General features: G+C 47.2%; 1 protein-coding gene across 4 annotated transcripts in view; it reads left to right on the top strand.

The window, feature by feature from the left end:
- The window catches only part of SNX29 (sorting nexin 29), a 506,664-nt gene that overhangs the window by 179,895 nt on the left and 307,233 nt on the right, over positions 1-19,536 (top strand). For all 4 annotated transcript variants that reach the window (XM_040459014.1, XM_040459016.1, XM_040459013.1 and 1 more), the window contains exon 14: positions 18,042-18,124. In XM_040459014.1, the coding sequence (XP_040314948.1) occupies positions 18,042-18,124 (83 nt within the window). The remainder of the gene's footprint in view (positions 1-18,041; positions 18,125-19,536) is intronic.

The raw sequence follows: 19,536 nt of genomic DNA, 5'->3' as shown, positions 1-19,536 counted from the left end.
TTGCCATTTTGTACTCTGTGGTTGTTTCTGAAGATTGTGTTTGAACGTTTATTATCTTTCTCTTTCATGCTTTGCTGATGTTCTTTAGTGATATATTTGGATTTTTTCTCTTTACTTGCATGTTTTTTAGTGTTTTTTGGCATATGGTTACCATTAAATTCATACATGACCTCTTCTGTGTAATTAGTCTATATTAAGTTGATGGTCATTCAAGTCTGAACCTATTCTTTTCTGTTCTCCACATTTTTAGATATAGGTAACTATATTTTAATCCCTTGTTTGAGAGTGTCTTGACTGATTTTTTTTTTCTTCTACAGAAATAATCATTTTTACTGCTTTGTTTCCTGTCTTTATGTTGTCACTTTTTGTCCCTCCTTTCTACTCAGAGTCCCTCTTAATATTTCTTGCTGGTCTGGATTAGTGGTCACAGACTCCTTTAGTTTTTGTTTGTCTGGGAAACTCTGTCTCTCCTTCTCTTTTCAGTGGTAGCCTTACTGGACAGAGTATTCTTGGCTGCGGGTTTTTCCCATTCAGCACTTTGAACATATTGTCACTTCCTTCTGGCTTGCCAGGTTTCCGTTGAGAAATCTCCTGCTAGCCTTATGGGTTTTCCCTTGTAAGTTACTGACTTGTCTTGCTGCTTTGAAAATTTTCGTTTTATATTTCGCAAATGTAATTATGTCTCAGCGTGGCTCTGCTTTTGTTGATTTTCTCGAGAATTCCTAGGTCTGTTCCCTTCCCCAGATTAGGGAAGTTTTCAGCTATTATTTCTTTAATAGATGTTCTGCCCTCCTTTCTTTTCTCCTGGTACTTTGATAATATGACTGTTGTTATATTTGATGGAATCACTGAGTTCCCTAAGTCGCTTCTCATTTTTTATAATTATTTTCTCTTCTGTTCTGCTTGATTACTTTCTGTTCCTTTATCTTCTAGGTCATTAACTGGTTCCTCTGGGATGTGTGGCTGGGCAAGACACACAAGGGTGGCTAGGGGCTTAGAGCTCGGTGTGATGCAGCAGATGTGTGGGGTGACATCTGTCTACCTGGCTGGCGTGGTAGGGTGCCTGGAAGGCCTTCCCAAAGTTTGGCCTGAGCCCAAGACGAAGGGCAGCAGGTTTGGGGTGGGTGAGTCCTCCGAGAACTCCGGGTGTTGTGCACACTGCTAGCGGGTTAGGTAGCAAGTGTATACACAGCCCTGCCTCCAGCATGGGTCTCTGTGCTTATTCTGGGGTGGGGGCAGGAAAATGGCTCTTGTCATTTCCCTCATTTTTGGAAAAGTTCTCGACAGGCTTAGAAATCAGTATGAACAGATGTTTTCTCTTTGCCCCTGGTGTTGTGTAAACTGCCCTTTTTATTCTGCTTCTCTGCCCAGGCTGCTGTCTCTTTAAGGGCTGTCACTTGCCTTCCCGGCTCCCCCTGCGCCGAGTCAGCTGATCTCCAGAGCTCCAGGTTCCACACCCTGTTGGTTTTACAAACCGAAAGAATTCAGCCCCTGTGGTTTTTAAAGCCAAAAGTTAGGGGGATTAGTCTTCTCTGTGTGAGGGCCCGTTTCTTGCCCTCCTTCAGGCAGCCTCCTTCTACCTTTGTGATCTTCCTAACTTTTCAGATGCAGCCTGTTCTCTGTATTTTGTTGTGGCGTTTGTTCTGCCAGTCTTCAGGTGGCTCTCCAGTTTAATGACTTGGATGTGGATGATATCTACTTGAAAACGTGGGACACAGTGAGATCAGGGTTCCCCTGCTCTGCCACCTTAACATATCAGGCTATGTTTAGTTAATTTGTTACTTCTCCTGTATGTCACTGGTCTCCAGTGGTTGAGGAAAAGCAGGGCTGGAAGATCCCTATTTTCGGATAAACTCCTCCCGCTGATTCCCTTTTAGGGCATTCTCCATTCTTTGAGCACGTCAGAAGAACCCTGGCCTGTTGGAAGGTGTAGACTTTGGGGTTGCCGAGATAACAATCCTATCTCCACTCCTGGGTGACCTTGTCTAGTCCCCGACCCTGCTGAGCCCCCCTTTCATGTGGGCATTAGTAATACTAACTATTTTATAAGGGCTAAAAGAAGAGAGATAGGATCTGACCCCTCTCCTCAAGGTCTCACAGTCTAGACTGAGGTGATGAGCACAGGCCAGGGGTATTAATGTGTTTTCCTTGTCAGGAGGGAAGCTTCTCTGGGATATGGTGGAGGCTGAAGAAAGGGTGGCCTCAAACCTCTGATGGGGGAGGAAGGGCTTCAGAGAGAACATGCCTTTGAAGAGACTCTTGCAAAACCTGGAGTGTTCACCAGGGAGCGGGGGGGGGGGGGGGGGGGGGGGGGGGGGGGGGGGAGTGTTGTAGACAGAGGGTCAGATCAGCCTTGGCAAGGCACAGGTGTCAGGAGTAGCCTGGCTGCTGTGGGTGGCAGTGATGAGCTGATTGCCAAATCCCAGAATCGGGGTAGGGTTCTGTGTGGCCGGTCATCTGAGCTACTCTGGGAGCCCTGGGCAGTTGCAAGAGGGGATGGGGACAGGTCCAGCCTGAAGAGCCCTGTGTGTTGCAGGGGTCAAAAGCCTGCACAGAAGCCTAGAATAGGCTCCCACAGTGGCCTTCGATGGCCACCTCTGAGCCCATTACCGCCTGGGTGCTGGCTGGCCACCTCGGTTTATCCCCCCCGAACCTCTTTGCCTCGTTGATGGTGTTACAAAGGCGGCATAGGGAGAGCTTGGCCTCTGGCTCTGCCGCCACATGGCCCCTATCCGGGGCCTGGTTCTGCTGCTTGCCTGCTTGTTAGCTACCAGGAGAATGACGGAGTCTCTCTGTAGATCTAAAAACCCTGGCTGACCCTGGTCCCCTTCTCTGCTGTCCCAGTCAGTGCTGGATAAGTGTTGGCTTCTGTTGTCATTATCACGGTGAAGAGTGTAGAGGGTGTGAAGGCCCAAGTATGCATCCTCGTTCCGGGGAGCAGGAATTCCTGCCACTTCAAGGGTTCTTCTAGCTGGACTAAGAATCAAATTGATCTGAGTCAGATGGGCAGGAGAAAATACAATTTAATAGTGTGCGCACAGGGAATCCACACAGGATGGAAGTTCCAAAGACAGGCATAATGAGGTGTCTGTGGTCATCCTGAACCAAGGAGAAGGGGGCGGGCGTCTAGGACTTCAGAGGAAAGGAATGGAACTCACAGGGCGATGAGATGAAAAGATGTTTCGTAATTCGATGTTTGCCCTGCCATACAGATGGGTCATCCAGGCAAAAGTTAACTTTGCTAATACCACTTACTCTGCAGAGACCCTTGAACTGAGATTCTTTTATGTAGTTAAGGGAGTGGCTAAAGTTTTTCTTGAGCCCACACTTTCTAGATCGCCTTCAGTTCAAGATAAGGTACACGTCGAAGTGGTACCTTTTGGAGGAGGCGGACCTGTCCTGAACTCCTTCCCAAGCAACAGGCTTGAGAGATCATAATGCCCCCAAAAGGTGGTGGCGCTAGAATTGGTGAGGAGACTCATAGGGGAGCACACACAGTTAGGAAAAAATGATTTTTCCGCTTTGAGTAGTTTTGCAGCGAGCTTGACCTTGCATGCTGAGGAGGGGCTGTTTAACACCCCAAAGCCCAGCCATTGACGCCACCCTTCCTGCCTTTTACCGGTGGCTCCTTGGGACAATCATTGTCCTTTCGGGTAGCCTGGCCACACTTAGCCACATGCTTTTTAATATTCAGGTGTGGCTGTGGTGAGTGCCTGCTTGGTACCCGGCAGATAGGTGACGTGAGGTAGCCTCGCTCTAGCCTCAGGCTGGCGGGAGCGGAATTCCTGTAGGTGTTTCTAACTGTGATGTTTTGATGCCCGTGAATTACCACATGCACTTAGCAAGTTCTTTGGTTTTGTCTGGGGTAATTATCTTTTGAGTAGCGCTGTCTGGGGTTGCTGGTTGTTGGTTCTGACTTTGGGGCAGGCGTAATTGCTTTCACTTACAAAGATGAATCACTGCCGTCGCTGGGAGCTGTTGGAGAGGTGCTCACCACCTGCTCCGTGATTGGCTTCCCTCACTCATGCTTTTGAAGAAAACTGCAGGGTGGCCAGCCAGGTGTTTTCGGGGCTGGGGTGGGAGTTGGCCAGACGTTTTGGAATCCTGCGGAAGAATATCCGAATATTTCTGCCTCCTCTGTCACCACCATTGTCCTTTCTCGCCTGGATGAGTGGCCACAGGCGCTTTCGTCTGGTCTGCCCAACTCGTTTCTGTCGCCTACTCGTTTTACTTTTTCTCACATACCATGTCGTTTCCCTGCTGAACACCTTTTATTGGCCGAATGAAATTCGTAATTTGGGGTCCATCAGGATTCCTCGCCTGCTTCGGCCGCCTTGGCTGCCCTGAGTCCTAGGTCCAGGCTAGACGCAGGCCGGCCTGGGGGCTTCCCCCCCCCCCCCCCCCGGCTGGTCCCTCTGCCCAGAACTTTCTCCTCCACTGTTTGGGAGTACTGGCATCCCCTGGGGGCTTGGTAGATGTGCCGACTCTCAGGCCCCACTCCAGACCCTCTGAACCAGAACCTGCATTTTAGCGAGACTGCGCCCTTCCTTCCTTGCTACAGGTGGTACATCTTTGTCCCCTTTGTGAAAGGTCATCTCAGACTGTCCTGTCTGAAATGCTCACTTACCTTATCTCTTTTTCCCCTCCTTCCTTGCTTTGTTAATAAGTAGACATTGGGGAACAGTTTTAGATTTTCAGAAATGTGACCAGAAAGTAGTGAGTTCCCACACAACCCTTCTCTGCCCTTGTCCCCAACTTTCCCTGTTAACATCCTGCATTTGTGTGGCACGTTTGTTAGAATTGATGAACCAATATTGATAGTTTATTTTTTTTTAATATTTATTTTAGAGCGTACAAGTGAGGGAGGGGCAGAAAAAGGGTTGGGAAACAGAGGATCTGAAGAGGGCTCTGCGCTGACAGCAGGGAGCTCGACATGGGGCTTGAACTCAGGAACTGCGAGATCACGACCCAAGCCGAAGTCGAATGCTCAAGTGACTGAGCCACCCCGGCACCCCTTGATATGTTATTATTAACTCAAGTCCATAGTGGACATTAGTGTTTGCTCTTGCTTGTGTATGTTTTGTGGGTTTGGACAAATGTACAGGGACCTGTGTCCGCCATTGTAGTGTCATACAGAGTAATTTCACTGCCCTAAAAGACCCCTCCCTCCCAGTCACTGATCTTTTTACTGTCTCCATAGTTTCGCCTTTTCCCGGATGTGATGTCATTGGAATCCTAGTCTGTAGCCTTTTCAGATTGGTTTCCTTCGCTTAGCAGTATGCGGTCCAGTTTCCTCTGTCTTCTCATGGCTGTTGTGGCTCCTTTTCTTTTCATCACTGAGTAATACTCCTTGTCTGCATATGCTGGTTTGTTTAGGTAGTCACTTAGGGAAAGATGTGTGATGGCTCCTCTCTTGTGGCAGTTAGGGAGAAGACAGCTGTAAATATTATCTGCAAGGTTTTGTGTGGACATAGTTGCGACTCCTTTGGATGAATGCCAAGGAGTGTGATGGCTGGATTGTATGGTAGGAGTGTGTTTAGAGTGTAAGAAGCTACCAGACTGTGTTCAAAAGTGACCGTACCATTTTGCCTTCACACCAGCAATGAGAGTTCCTGATGCTCCAGGTCTGTGCCAGCATTTGGTGGTGTCAGTGTTCTGGGTTTCCGCCATTCTGTCGGTGTGGTTTGGGTTAGCTTTTATAGTCCTCATTGTTTCTAAAGTCTGTTTGTTTCCTGGTTTGCATACCTCCCCTCTGTGATTGTCCCCTTCCTGAGGGTAGACACCTTGTCTGTCCTGTTCCCCTCACCATCTCTGTTCCTGAGATCATGCCTGGTAATGAGTTGAACAAATCGGGTACCTTCTACAACGTCCTGGTTAAGTCCTCAGTATTTTTACCTTATTGAGGCAAGTGAACTGAAGCGCGGAGAGGGGCATCCATGCTGCACACATTTGCTGAGACGTCGCCCTGACTGTGAGACCGTGACACGGACAGATGAGAGATGGGTCGGAGGAACTCATCACCTCAGGCACGTTACTTGTCCTCTGTTCTCCTCACCTCTGTTCTGAGATCCAGGATAAAAGGACCTCAGAGAATTGTTGGGATTAAATGAATGAATATACGTAAAGCATCTTAGTTCTCAATTCTGTAAAAAAGTGACCCCACAACGTAGCACATGAAAACAACAGTTTCGTCTCCTCGTTTATATGGGTCAGGAATCTGGACACGACTTAGCTGGACTCTTGTGGCTCAGGCTGTGGGGAGGTTGCGGTCAGGTGTTGGGGGAAGCTGCCGTCACTTCACGGCACCAGTCGGCCCCGGACCATCTTCCGAGCTCGCTTACTCGGCTGCTGGCAGACCGCTTCCGTCGCGGGATGGGCCTCTCCACGGCTGCCCTTTAGGGATTGCCCACCTGGAGGCGTTGAGAACAGACCTTGAGGCCCGTTGAGCACTAGGTGCATTCAGGTGGTGGTGCCACTGTCCCTGCTGCTGCCGCCCGTCGTCACCTACCACCGCCACCCCCCCTTGCCCTTCAGGTGTCGTCACAGAACTGGTAAGAACTGGAGCTGAGAGCTGCCCGTGTGGCTTCGTTGGTTAAGCGTCTGCTTCTTGATTTCTGTTTAGATCGTGATCTCATGGTTTCATTAGTTCGAGCTCCACACTGGGCTCTGCGCTGACAGTGTAGAGCCTGCTTGGGATTCTCTCTCTCCTTCTCTTTCTGACCCTCCCTGACTTGTGTGCATGCATGGGCCCTTTTGCTCTCTCAAATAAGCATAATAAAAATGTTTGTTTTGAGAGAGACCGAGTGTGAGTGGGGGAGGGGCAGAGAGCAAGGGAGACGCCGAATCTGAAGCAGGCTCCAGGCTCTGAGGTGTCAGCACAGAGCCTGGTGCAGGGCTTGAACTCATGAACTGCCAGATTATGACCTGAGCCGAAGTCAGATGCCTAACTGACTGAGCTACCCAGGCACCCCTCAGGTAAAGATAGAAAGATAGAAAGAAAGATAAAGAAAGGAAAGATAAAGACAGATAAAGATAAAGAAAGATAAAGATAGAAAAGAAAGAAGGAAAAGAAAGATAAAGATAAAGAAAGAAAGAAAAAACTGGAGCTGAGAGTCGAATCCAGGTTTGTCTGACCCTAGATACTTGGTTTCCTATGCGGGAAACCTCCGCTCGTGGTTCCCAGGGCTGGTGTCTCTGGCCCACTGCCTTGTGAACCCCAGGAGGGTAGAGTGTCCTTGTCTGTTTTGTGCAACCTCAGGCCTTCTGCACCCAGCCCTATTTAGTAGATGCTTTTTGATAACCTTGTTGGCAGAACCCACCAGCACTGTACCCTCTACGTATTGAATTGGAAAAATAAAATTGAGAAATAAATGCAGCTCCAAGAGGCCAGAGAATTGTCTTTTTTGTTTATTGATGCATTCCCTTCTCCTTACATTGTGCCTGGCCCTCAGTCAATTCCTGCTGAATGAACGAGAATGAATTGATAGCCCCTTGTGGCAAACATTCCGGCCGCTCCCTGGTCAGGATGGACTGAAGGTTGTGGGTAACACTGTGCAGTGTTGAGTGGAGGTTAAATCCAATAGTCCGGCTCTGTTCTCGCGCTGGTTTGTATTGTGTGCAATTGAAGGCAAGTTATGTTCTGGATGTGAGGTGTCAGTTTTCAAAGAATTGAAAGGTGGCAATAAAATAGTCGATCTAGAGTTGAGCTGCTTCTTGGATTCTAAAGTCAAGTCAGGGTCTCAGAAGGAGACCTCAGGCTTCTACCCAATCTAGCGATTTTGATGGTGCTGAGCCAGCGTGGGAATGTGCACCTCTGTGCGTTGGAAGCCTGCGCAAGCTAGGCTAGGCTGGGGGCTTGTCTTGTTGAGAGGTCCTAAAATGGCTCTTGATCATGGCTCACAGAGTCTTGGGGGCTACGTTTCAAACCGAGTTTTGAATTGCGACAGGCCGCCTCATTCCCCAAAGCTCTGTTCACAGGTGTACCACTGTTGATGGTGACGCTGGGCCAGTCCTCCCCTTAAAAGCTAAAGGGGTATTAGTCACAGAGACAGACAGTGGGATGTGGGTGCCAGGGGCTGGCGAGGTGTGCGGTCGGGGTGGGACTGGGGAGTTGTTCAGTGGGTACAGTGTCCATGCAGGATGACAAAAGTTCTGGAAATGGCCGCACGACACTGTGAATGTACTGGGTACCACCGAACTGTACGTGTAAAAAATAGTTGAAGGCGGTAAATTCTATGTTGTGTGTATTTTATTAAAAAAAAAAGAAAAGATGCGGAAAAGGTACAGAGATAGTGGAAAGGAGGTGACTTTGTTACTCTTAGTTTTTTTTCCTGCCCGCAATTAGCAGCCAGCTTTACGGTGTCTTTTTTAGGTGCCCATATGATGGATGGGGGTCAGTGGGGGGATGCCCCGTGGCTGGGCCAGTAGTGAATATGGTCTTACCTTCTTTTCCTCTATAACTTACTCTTTTATATTAACCGGTTTTCGGGTTTAATGCACATATGGCGAAATTCACTTCTTAAAGACATATAGTTGGGAGTTGTAAGACCTGCATGGATGAGTGTCACCTCCCTGCCGCTGCGGGATAGTTTTATCAGCTCCGGAAGGTCTCACCTGCCTCCCCTTTGTGGTCATTGGTGCCCCTGCCAAGTGTGTCTGCTGCTGACCTGTTTTCCACCTCTGTAGTTGGGCCTTTTCTAGAATGTCTTGTACATGGAATCATGGAGTGTATAGCCTTTTGAGACTGGTTTTAACAAACGCTTTTGAGATTGACCCAAGGAGCTACCCATCAGTAGTACATGGCCTTGCATGATGAGTGGTGGTCCTTTGTGTGGATGGGCCCTCGTTTATTCAACTCTTGACCCCCCAAAGGACACTTGGTTCAAATTTTGGGGATTGTGAATAGTACTGTTCTCAACATTCATGTATGAACAATAAATTTTTATTTTTCTGGGAAAAATAAAACTTCCCAAGGAAGGGAGTTGCTGGGTTATTTGACGAATGTGTTTGACCCGGTAAAACACTGCTGTGCTCTCCCCCATTTCCACCGGCCGTGTAGGAGCGTGTCCCTTCCTCCACACTTACTACTGTCCTTAGAAAGTTTTTTAGGTGTTTTAGTATGTTTGTAGTGCTCTCTCCCTGGCTTTAATTTGTATTTCCTTAATGATTAATGATACTTAGCATTTTTTCATGTGCTTGTTTATTGTCTGTGTATCTTTTTTTTTTTTATTAAAAATTTTTTTAAACGTTTATTTATTTTTGAGACAGAGAAAGACAGAGCATGAAGGGGGGAGGGTCAGAGAGAGGGAGACACAGAATCTGAAACAGGCTCCAGGCTCTGAGCTGTCAGCACAGAGCCTGACGCGGGGCTCGAACTCATGGGCCGCGAGATCATGACCTGAGCTGAAGTCAGCCACTCAACCGACTGAGCCACCCAGGCGCCCGTCTGTATATCTTTGATGAAATGTCTGTTCAAATGTGTTTGCCTCTCCTCTTTTCTTCTTGGGTGGTAGTATTTCCTTGAGTTTGGAGAGATCTTTATTAAATGTTGGATACAAGTCCTTCGTCATCTGTATGATTTATAAGTATTTTCTCCCAGTCTGTAGCTGGTCTTTTCATGCTAACAGTGTCTTTTGCAGTGCAAATCCAGTTTAACATCTTTTTTCTATTACAAATCCTGCTTTTGGTGTTAAATAGAAGAACTCTGTGCCTAATCCCGGTTAGGCGTGCAGATTTTCTAACAAGTTTTAGAGTTATATGTTTTATGTTTATCTGTCATCCAGTTTAGGTTAGTATTTGTAAAAGGTGTGAGGTGTTAGTTGAAGGTGAGTTTTCCGCAAATGGATGTGTAGTTCCAAAACCAAGTGTCCAGAAGACCATTATTTCTCCTGAGTTCCCTTTGTACCATGGTCAGAAATTACTTGGCCATGGGCACCTGGCTGGTCCAGTCGGTGGAGCGTGTAACTTTGGTCTCAGAGTAGTAAGTTTGAGCCCAATGTTGGGTGCTCAGATTACTGAAAAGTGAAATATTTTTTTAATTTTTTTTTAATGTTTATTTATTTTTGAGAGAGAGTGTGAGTGGGGGAGGGCCAGAGAGAAAGGGAGACAGAATCTGGAGCAGCCTCCGGGCTCTGAGCAAGCTGTCAGCACAGAGCCTGGCGTGGGGCTTGAACTCACAAACTGCGAGATCATGACCTGAGCCAAAGTCGGACACTTAACCAACTGAGCCACCCAAGTGCCTCTGAAAAGTAAAATCTTAAAAAAAGAAAAAAATGACCTGGCCAGATTTGTGAGTTTATTTCTGGACTCTTGGTTCTATCCTATTGGTCTCCCATATTCCTTGATTGCTGTACCTTTATAGAAACTCTTAAAATTCAGTAATGTGAGTCCTCCAAAACTGTGCTTCGATTTCAAAATGATTTTGATTGTTGTAGTTTCTGTGCCTTTTCATATGTATTTTAGAATCAGCGAGGGCATATCTATAAAAAAATCAGGGATTTGATTGCATGAAATTGATGGATCAGTTTGTTGATTGATATCTTAACTATACGGAGTCTGCCAACCTATGAACCTGATGTTTCTTGTATATGTAGTTATGTTTTTATTTCTTCCATTTGTGCTGCGTAGTTTCCAGCCTCCATCTCCTGCATGTATTTTATTGAATTTACACCCATCCATTTCCTCTTCTGGAGCTATGATGAATGACTCTTAGAATTTTGCCTTCTAATTTGTTCACTGCTAACGTATAGCAATGCATTTTTTTTGCACGTGACCTTTAAAAACTCACGCAACTTAAAGGTGCTTGATTTTGGGGATTTCCCGTGTAGAAAATCAGGTCATCTGCCAGGAGGGGCTGTTTCACTTGCTCCTTTGCAAACCGGATGCTCTCTTTTGTAGCTTGCCTTCACTGGTTAGAACATGTAACACTGTGCTCAGTGGGAGTGGTGATGAGGGTGACTTCCTTGACTTGTTCTGGGAAAGCATTCAGTCTTTCATCCTGAAGGGGATGCATTAGATGGAGGGTCCCGCCCCCCCCCCATGGGAGGTGGGGGGGGAGGGGGGAGGGTCGCCCCCCCCCCAGTTCACCTGGTAAAGTATATTGATGGAAAACTTAAATTTGTCTCCTGATAGCATCGTTGAAAAATGAGTGCTGCCGACGTGTGGTTTCCATATTTCTGTGGTACGTACCAAACCATACATGTAACAGCTCCACGGTGTCTTGTTGTACATGACTTCTCTGTAATTTATCCACCCCCCCATACTCACGCATAGAGTCTGTAACCAGTTTCTTGCAGATACAGTCATCACATCCTTGTGTGTGTTTTGAGACTTCTCCTCGTTTCCGGAGCGTGGATTCCCAGACCTGGAATTGTAGGGTCAAAAGGTGTACGATTCTTGAGGCTGTCGATTTCCTGTTTGCTAAAGCTCACCTCTGACCTGCCATTTCCATTCGTGAGGTTTCTGATGATGGATGGCAGAGGCTTTGCTGTGCAACTCTTGGGAAGTCCACCTCTGAACAAAGCTTGGCGGTGGGGAGAGTCCTGTTCATGTTGGCCCGGGACCTGACCAGCCGAGGGCGTGTGCAGACCCGTGCTCTTCAGCCCTCCTTGTTCAGTGGAATCCTTCAGGGCTTGAAGTTTTTGGCTCTGCCCATTTGCTTAATTCCCTAAATGTATAGGGAACAACATGAGACTTGGGAGGTAAGGGACATCGGTTTGCATCTCAGGTTTGACTCCCCGGGCCTTGGCTTCCCCATCTGTAAAATGGGCACAGTGAAACCAACCTCCTGAGGTGATCCGCTGAGATTGAGTGTTGACACAGTAAAAGACCAAGGACTTGGAGATGCTTCTGTGTGAATTGTGGCCCTGCCTGGAACTTCCTGTGTGATTTTTTGGGTTGGCGACTGAACCTCTTGGAGCCTCGGGTTCTTCATCTGTACGATGAAGGTGATAAAATTGGGGGATCATCCTGACCCATCTTGCATGGTTGCTGTGCAGACTCCCCGAGAGCCTGTCTGCAGCGTCTCTGCCATTGGGTGCTTCACACAGGCAGACCCTGTTGTGTTGTGGATACGAGAGGGACGCTTGTGAGTGAGGCGCAGGGCTTCCCTGTGGGAGGACTTGGCACTGAGGTGCTTCTCATTTCTTGGCTGGCACGGAGGAATTTCAAGGAAGACCTGAAGATCTCAAATGCCCACCTTTGCCACCGTCCACACGGGCCACACTTTTCTAACAGAGACTTGGTTCTTTGCCACTAAAATTTGTCTCCCGGTCTTAAGGGGCTGTGTCCAATCTGAAAAAGCAGCATCTCACAAACCATAGGGTTGGAGGGGTTACTGGGTGGCCAGTGTGCATAAACACATTGGGGCCTCTGAGGAGCTTTGAGGCGACGGGGGAAGGGGTGGGCAGTGGGGGGTGGTGAGAGAAGGAAGTTGTTCGGCACATCTTTCCGTGACTGTGTCTAACTGTAATCCCCATGGTCCTCTTTCCGCGCCCTTTGTCACCCCCTGGAGTGCAATTTAGGAAGTACACTTAAAATACTGCTCTGTATTAAGGATCTGCTTCTCCAGATTTTGGTCACTGTGTATCAGGTTCATGGTTTGGGCCACGCCTGCATGCCTCCTGCATACTTGTCAGTTTTCTTTCACTCCACTGATTTTTGCAAACCTTTAAACTTGTTTTGTTTTCAAAATATTCTGTATATCACTGCAATATATGGAAAATCAGCTCTTAAAAAATCTAGAAGACTAAATATTTTTTAAAAAAAGTTTGGTGAATTGCTCAATTGTCTTGGGAATGTACCACATTTGGAAAATTATTTCTAGTTCATTCTCTTTCTGTGTGTTTGCTCGTTGATTGAGGGAGTTGGGTCCCACTGGCGGGGGGGAGAACTGGACAAGGGGTGAGGAAAGGGGCTTTCTGTAAGTTTACCTTTGTGAGGTTAAATTCCCGCTACAGTTGCTTGGGTCCCGAAGACTGGGTCTGCCTGATGGAGCCCCTACCCCTCCCTGCTCCTTCTTGTTGAGTGGTTTTCTCATTGTCGCCATTGTGATGACTGAGCCGCCCCCCCCACCCCCCCCCATTTGAGGCAGAGGGTGAGTTAGAGCTGAAAGACCAGATCCTTGGGAAGAGGCCAACTGTTAACAAGTGGGTCACTGACTGGTCCCGTACAGGGTGTGGAGCTCCCAGCTGTACCTGCAGCAGCAGTAACTTCTCGGGTGGATGGGGAGAAAGTGGTCACACCCTCAGGACTCTGGAGCTGCCTGTGCCCCTGGAAGGTCTGGGTGTGGGCAGTTCTTAGCAACGACAGCATCCCACCCCAAACTTTTGTAGGTGGTTCTTTGGATGGCACATCAGGGTTTAATCAACTCCGTTGGTTACAAAGAGAGCTAGATGTGGTGGGGTGATGTTCGTCTGAGTGATGTGCACCCTGGCAGCAAAGAAGGGGAGAGTCCTCTGAAAGGGAGAGGAGGGGCTTGCTTTACGGTCTTACTGGACACGGAGGCAACCATCTGTGCTTCCTCCATCAGAGCTCTCCTCCACCCAGGCTCTCCAGCCACATGTCGCCAGTGTAGACAGGGTGGGGGTGCCTCCCCACACCCAGAAGGTGAAGCGGTGGCCTGCTCCCTAGCAGCGTCCTCTTCCTGTTTAGCATTTTGTTTACGTTTTCTGAGCAGATTCTTTACATCTCCAATTTAAGAGACTAGGCGGTGCGGGTGTTTTTTGTTGGCAAACATGACTTAGCTCTAGAAAATCAGGGATCGACCAAGGGAGGAAAGGGTTAAAGGTAAAAGTTCTGTGGCCTCATCCTTCAGAGGAGTCTGTTGGAATACTGCCTGCATGCAGAACCTTCTGGGCTGTGTGGAAGTGGGTGGGGTGTAGCAGAGAGGCTAGGTCCCCCCAGCTCTGAAGACACCTTGCCCGTGAGCCGATGCACCCGGAGCCGCCCCCAGGCTTTGGTCCGCCCTGCTCCCCTTGCCCCTTCGCTGCTGAGGCTGACTGGCCCCTGGCGGTGGGGCGTGGGGGTGGCTGGAAGGCCCTCGTGAAAATGGCCCCACATGGCCACCCCTGTCTTGCACACGCTCAGAGGATCTTGGAACCCTTGTCTAGTTAGGGCTCATTTAATCGACTAACCCATTCCGTTGTCTCGTGAGGTGTCAAACAGAAAGGCATTTTTAATTTGATAATCATAACAGACCTGTGTAATAAGAATAGTGGATTCTCTGTGGCCCTTCTGGCTACAAATTAAAGTCCTGTCAGCTAGTTGCATATTAGTCGTCCAGAGCCTGGGAATTATTTTCTTGGCCTGGTAATGTGTGTGTGTGTGTGTGTGTGTGTGTGTGTGTAAGTTTATTACTATTTCTTTTTTTTTTTTTAGTGGTCTCTGTACCCACTGTGGGGCTTGTTCTTCCAAGTGGCTGAGCCAGCCAGGCATCCCAGTAATATTTTAAGTTTTAAAAAAATTTTGTAGTGGGGCAGGAGCTCCCTGGTTTTCATAGCCTCCTGCCCCCTACTCCCTTTTAGACCTGCTTTGCTTTACTCGTTGGTGTAGCCTGTGTGACTGTCGTGCCATTTTAGTCTGTATTCCACATTAAGAGACACACTGTGGGAGAGGATTCTTCGGGGCATCAATGAAGGTAGTGGGCTGGACAGAAACACACACACACACACACACACACACACACACACACACACACACACATTTCATGCCCGTGTCAGACTCCTGGGTTTACTATTGCTTCGTAGGTAGGATGTAAGCTGTAACCACTGGGGACACTGGGCCAAGGGCATAGGAGCTCTTGGTATTATCTTTGCAGCTCCATGTGAATCTCTGTAATTCTTTCAAAATAAAAATTGAACAAAAAAGGGGCACCTGGGTGGCTCAGTCGGTTAAGTGTCCTACTTCGGCTCAGGTCATGATCTCACAGTTGGTTGGTTCAAGCCCCGTGATGGGCTCTGTGCTGACATCTCAGAGCCTGGAGCCTGCTTTGATTCTGTGACTCCCTCTCTCTCTGCCCCTCGCCTGCTCACACTCTATCTCTTCTCTCTCTCTCAAAAATAAACATAAAAAAAAATAAAGAAAAAAATTTGAACGAAAAGGACTTCATTCCTAGTGACCTGAAAGTGTTAACTTCCTGCAAAAGGCAGACAAGTTGACTGCTGCAGAATTGCCTGGGATGAATTTGTGCCTCTCAAAGGTATTCATCCAGTGGTTTGATGTACTGTCACAGTTTCTCATCATTTTGATGGAAATCCGTCTATATTAAAAACCTTGGTTTTCATCTCTCACATCTAATTTTTACATGGAATCTTAAGAGACTAGTAAAAGATCCAAACCAGAAAAGGGAGCACCTGAGATGTTTCCATGCTGGCTGCGGTGTCACTGAGGAACAAGGGGGCTGAGGGTCGGGCCATGTGCTGTGAGCACATGACAGGAGCCTGAGCAGCCAGAACTCGACACAGTTCACCTGTCCGTCAGCCCAAACCAGCCTGCGTGTTCCCCCATGTGGAGGATGGATCTGCCACGAACCCTTGTCAAATTAGGCCATATAGAAATGCAGATAAATAGCGTTCCCTACTTTTCAGGTCCTGTGTGACTTGAATTCCCACATGGGGTGAGGAACAGATCGGGATGAGTGACAAGACCCTGCAGAGACGATTCCAGAAAATAAGCGGTACAGTCCACGTGTGTTGGGAACGTCTCCCTCCCACAGGCCTTTCCAGGACTTGGTGCTTAGCTTCAGACATTGGCTGTTCATGTCACAGGTGGGGAGAGTGTGGACGCCTTGAGGAACATCTGAGAGGCGCTGTCTGCGAGGGGAAGGGGGTGATTAAGGGACCCTCTGTGGTGTACTCTCTAGAGCTTCCAGGATGAATGCAGTGTCCTCAGCGGTTGTCCGAGTATGGGGTAGAGTCTCTACTTGGTGATGTTCTTTCCGCCAAAAGTGCAGGAAAACGAAATAGCAAATGCAGGGCTCAGGTGTAGCCGGATGCATCGAAAACAGAACCGGTGATGGGCAGTCTAGAGTTTTTACACTGCGTAAATGTGTGGTGCACATCATACCAAGGACTGGCATTTCCATCCGTAAATGGATTGAGTTGAGTTAGAAGCTTCCTGTGGCGAATTGTTAAACAAGGCAACCCAGTTGTGACAAGATTTATAACAGCTGGTTTGCTGGGTTTCCACATTGGTTGTCATGAGGAAGGATGGTGAGTGGAGCAGTAAAAAAAGGAAAAAAGACTTCAGAAGGAAAAGAGTGTGAAAGATGCTTCATCCAGGAAAAACGATACTTAATTGGTATATAGGTGCGTGCCTAGAGAGAGGTGTGATACAGACAGCTATAAAAATGTCACCAGAGTTGATTTCATGGTATTGGGCTCTCACGTGACTTTTACATTCCTGCTTAAATCTCCTCTGATTATTTTGTGGTGAGCATTTAAATTTTTATATTTATAAAAGAAACCCAGTCTTTTTTTTAAAAAAAAATTTTTTTTTTCAACGCTTATTTATTTTTGGAACAGAGAGAGACAGAGCATGAACGGGGGAGGGGCAGAGAGAGAGGGAGACACAGAATCGGAAACAGGCTCCAGTCTCCGAGCCATCAGCCCAGAGCCTGACGTGGGGCTCGAACTCACGGACCGCAAGATCGTGACCTGGCTGAAGTCGGACGCTTAACCGACTGCGCCACCCAGGCGCCCCAGAAAGAAACCCAGTCTTAAAGCTGTTGTCATACTGAGGAAATGGTCTCTGGTATTTAAAGGCATTCAGGTTCAGGACGCCTGGGTGGCTCATTCGGTGAAGCGTCCAACTTTGGCTCTGGTCATGATCTTCATGGTTTGTGAGTTCGAGCCCCACATTAGCCTCTCTGCTGTCAGCTTGGAGCCTGCTTCAGATCTTCTGCCCTCCTCTCTCTCTCTTTCTCTCTCTCTCTCTCTCTCCGCCTCCCCACTTCAAAAATAAACATTACAAAAAAAAAAAAAAAAAAAGGCACTCAGATTCCAGACCTTTGGGTGGGAGGAGTACAAGCAGAGAATGTGGGAGAGGCACCTCTCACTGTGGCTGGAGGGTAGGGGGGTGGTGATACTTATGAGAAACCAAGTCCAACTCCCAAAGGAGACTGAGGAAAGATCCTCTGGGCCTTGTGGGCAGAGCGACCTGGGTTTGTGTCTTGGGAGTGTGCCTTACTTTTGACCTTGACCTTGGCCATGTGACCTTAGTCACAGACCTTATCTGTGCCCCGAGAATTTCTGCTCTGTCACCTGAGAAGCATAATATTGGATCATTGTGCCTAATACATGATAGAGACTCAAACATTTTTCAAACAAATGAAGAATGAATGAATGCATGCATGCTTGATTCACTGAAGTGACCTGGGTAAAGTCTGATCTATGTGGTACATAATAAACAACATTTTTCTTCTCCTGGTTCTCGTGTTCTTTTCCTTAGCCAGTATACCTGGGGAGTGAATTTTGTAGAGTCTTCTTGCAGCCTGAGTTCTGTGTTCCGTAGTATGGTCTTATGTGGAGGTAGGTGTGGGCTTAGCTGCTTCTCCTCTTTATGCCTCAGTTTCCTCGTGTGTAAAATGAGCATTGTGACAACACATTGGAAGCGTTAGATGATAAAGACTTCACATGATGCCTGGCAAATACTAAATGTTTGTTGCATGTAGCAGTTAATAAAAATAATGAGTATTCCCTAGGTTGAGTACACGGTATTTAGTACATGCTTCTATAAATGGAGAGAATATTACCTAGTGCCTGATACAGAATAGAGCACAACACACGTCAGCATCTTGACTTTGTGGGAACTGGAACCAGTTAGTACTGATTTTCATTATGAGTGAATGGTTTTTGAAGGGATTCTTCAAATGTGCCCTATGTGGTGTAGTCTTCTCCAGTGGTGATCGCTAAAACAGAAAAATGTAATAATATTTAGAAGATGCACCTTGTGTGTTTTTCTTTACACAGTTTCCCCCTCCCCCCAACTTTGGTCTATATTACCATTTTTTAAAAACGTATTTTTTAACATTCTTGTACCTGCAGAGAAAACGAGGTGCTCAAAGTCCAACTGAAGAAATATGTAGGAGCTGTCCAGATGCTGAAAAGAGAAGGTCAAACAGCTGAAGGTGAGGAGGAGACTGAGCTTGGGTGGGGAGCGGGCCAAGCTTTTTAATCTTTATAGCCTCTGTGCCTGGCACACAGTAGGCACTCAACATGTGATGAGTGCATATGCAGGTGAATCACAAACACAGTACTGGTCAGGATTCTAGAAAACTAATCAGATGGAACATCCTGTTGTGTTTTCTTGCTCAATCTGGTAAGACATCCTTGCTAGATCACTAGCAACAATTGTATCAGTTTGTATACTTAAGGAATTTTATATGTTTCGGGTCTTGAGATAATTGCCAGATAGCAAACCTTATAGAATGATTAAGTCCCATCAGGCTAGTGGTGAAAGCAACAGAACCCCAAAGTGGTGGAGAATCAGATCTGTGGAGTTAGGCTGACCAGGCTCCAGTTCTGGTTTTGTTTTATTTTGTTTTTCAAGCTCTCTGTATGATAATTTCTTCACTGGGAGAATAGGGTTAGTTGACAGTCCCTACCTCATGAGGTAGGTACATAGACATCTTAGCATATTGCCTACTATAGGCTAAGTACCGAGTAAATGGTAGCTAGTCAGAAATAAAAGGGGATAGAAAAATGATCTCTTGACCAAGATTTCACTAAATGAGGTGATACCCTATGCTTCCTCTCTGCATTTTGGCTACAGTTGAACTGTCATGAATCAACCAGAACATTTCTCAGTTCAGCAGGAAGAAAGGGTGTTTAACTTTGGCTGAAACGTCCTGCAGCCTTCCAGCCAACTTAGCATTAAAAGACTGTCTTACATGCAAGTGAGCTCTTGGAGTGTAGACATTTTAACAAAGGGGTAGACCCTCCGGGCTCCCAGGTCTTGGGTGTCAGCCAGACCTGCACTTGAAGCCAGGCTCAGCCAGTATAACTTGATGTCTTGGAATTATTTTGCCATGTATAAGTGGAAACATCCCACCAACATCACAGAAGTTGTTGTGGGGTTTTCCTGAAACAATGAACGTGAAGAAGTTTCCATTATTGCACCTGGCATGTAATTAGTGTTTGGTAAATGGTAGTTATTTTTCTTTGTTACAGAGGGAGACAGGATTGGAATCGGGATGTGGTTTGTATATTAATAACAGAAAGGCTTGAGTTTTGTTTAAAGCTTTTGTGTTTATTATGGTCTCTGTTTGATCAGCCTCAGTGTGTGTGTGTTTTTCTTTTTCCTCTGATCACATGCCTCGCTTCATTTCCAGTTGGTCTGTGCCTGTTAGCAGTCTAGGGGGTTATCACTACAGAGTCAGTTGAGGCCTCCTCACCTTCTCAAGGGCTCATCACCTTCTCAAACAGATACTGCTGTTACAGCCCTGCATTCATTTCACCTCGTGCAGTTAGGTGTGTGTGGGTCATTTACTTTTCGCTCCCCATCTTTGTGTCCCCAGCACCTAGCTTTGTAGCTGCCTGG

The sequence above is a fragment of the Herpailurus yagouaroundi genome, unplaced genomic scaffold (assembly GCF_014898765.1).
Source record: "Herpailurus yagouaroundi ecotype Mexico unplaced genomic scaffold, PumYag 222, whole genome shotgun sequence".
NCBI lineage: Eukaryota > Metazoa > Chordata > Mammalia > Carnivora > Felidae > Herpailurus > Herpailurus yagouaroundi.
The sequence above is the reverse complement of the archived record's forward strand: the minus strand, read 5'-3'. Positions and strand labels throughout refer to the sequence as shown.